This window comes from Heteronotia binoei, chromosome 9 (assembly GCF_032191835.1).
Source record: "Heteronotia binoei isolate CCM8104 ecotype False Entrance Well chromosome 9, APGP_CSIRO_Hbin_v1, whole genome shotgun sequence".
Lineage (NCBI taxonomy): Eukaryota > Metazoa > Chordata > Lepidosauria > Squamata > Gekkonidae > Heteronotia > Heteronotia binoei.
The window spans coordinates 121,781,951-121,783,216 of NC_083231.1; the positions used below are offsets into that span (position 1 = coordinate 121,781,951).

Below are 1,266 nucleotides of genomic sequence, written 5' to 3' on the forward strand. Positions count from 1 at the left end.
CTGTGTGAGACAGGAGGCTGGACTAGATGGACCACTGATCTGATCCAGCAGGGCTCTTCTGATGTTCTTCGGTTCACCCCTTTATCCAAGGCTGCAGGTATTGCAAAAGCACACAGCAGAAGAAAAAAGGAATGGAAAAATATATACTATTTCAGCATCCTTCATTACTAGACTCCCTCGGGGCATGATTCCTATTGAATGCCTTCTTCAGACAATCTGAAAATTAACACTCCAGGTGTACAAAACCGGAGGCGTCTTCCTTCACCCGGCACCGCAAAGTGACTCGCTTCCATTCTCTTCATCCCACGGAATCCGCTGCTTGAAAAAAACAAGCAGGTTGAAATGCCAAGTCCGGTCAGCAGCCACAGCCAAAGTCCCAACCGACTTCTCAGCCCGCGGAAGGGATGTCGTATCGATGCTTGGAGACAACGCAGTTGGCCAAGTTGCCGTAGAAGGTGGGCAAGACGTAGCGGTGGTACACGCGGAAGCCGACACTGCTGTACAGGGCGCGGGCTTCGTGCTGCACCATCAGGGTGTTGAGCACCACCGACCGGTAGCCGCGCTCTCGGGCGAAGGAGAGGACCGTCTTGCACAGGGCCTTGGCGATGCCGAGGCCTCGATAGTCCTTGCGGACCGACATGCGCTTCAGCATGAGCGCCTCTTGGTGTTCCTCGGAGGGCCGGGCTCCCACCGTGGCCACCACGCACTCATCCGACTCTGCAACCCAGAAGCGGGAGCCTTTGCCCTCCATGTACGTCGCCTGGATGTCCAGGAGGTCCTCTTGCAAGCAGCGGTCGATGTACCTGGACCAAACGTAGCCCAGCAGCTGCCGCCCCACGGCCAGCAGCAGGGTGACGGCGAGGATGGGGAGGAGGAGGGATTTGGAGCTGGCGAGCAGCAGGCAGAAGGTGCAGGCCAGGAGGAGGATCAGCCACGGCTGCTTCAGCGTGTGGACGCACAGCGTGGGCACGTACTCGCTCATCCCCGTGGCGAACAAGTCACGCACCGTCTCGTAATCCTCGTCTCGGTACTCGCGGATGTGGAAAGGCACCATGACGCCGGGAGGGGGGGGGCAGAGCTGGAACAAAAAGCAGGCTTAGGATCATAGAGCTGGAAGGGGGACCTCCGGGGTCATCTAGGCCAACCCCCTGCACAATGCAGGAAATTCACAAATACCTCCCCGCCACACATATACATCCCCAGCGACCCCTGCTCCATGCCCAGAAGATGGCAAAAACCTCCAGGATCCCTAGCTAAACTGCCCTG

At 58.0% G+C, this 1,266-nt stretch overlaps 1 protein-coding gene across 1 annotated transcript; it reads right to left on the reverse strand.

The window, feature by feature from the left end:
* Positions 1–343: 343 nt before the first annotated feature.
* On the reverse strand, positions 344–1,062 carry LOC132577426 (probable N-acetyltransferase CML1). Its single transcript, XM_060247206.1, has one exon. It carries the CDS (start codon positions 1,052–1,054, stop codon positions 389–391), a length of 666 nt encoding a protein of 221 aa, XP_060103189.1. The 5' UTR covers positions 1,055–1,062; the 3' UTR covers positions 344–388.
* Positions 1,063–1,266: the final 204 nt, after the last annotated feature.

Bases quoted from the DNA above. Each gene is read 5' to 3' on its own strand.
- LOC132577426 (XM_060247206.1), bottom strand. From the start codon at position 1,054: ATGGTGCCTTTCCACATCCGCGAGTACCGAGACGAGGATTACGAGACG.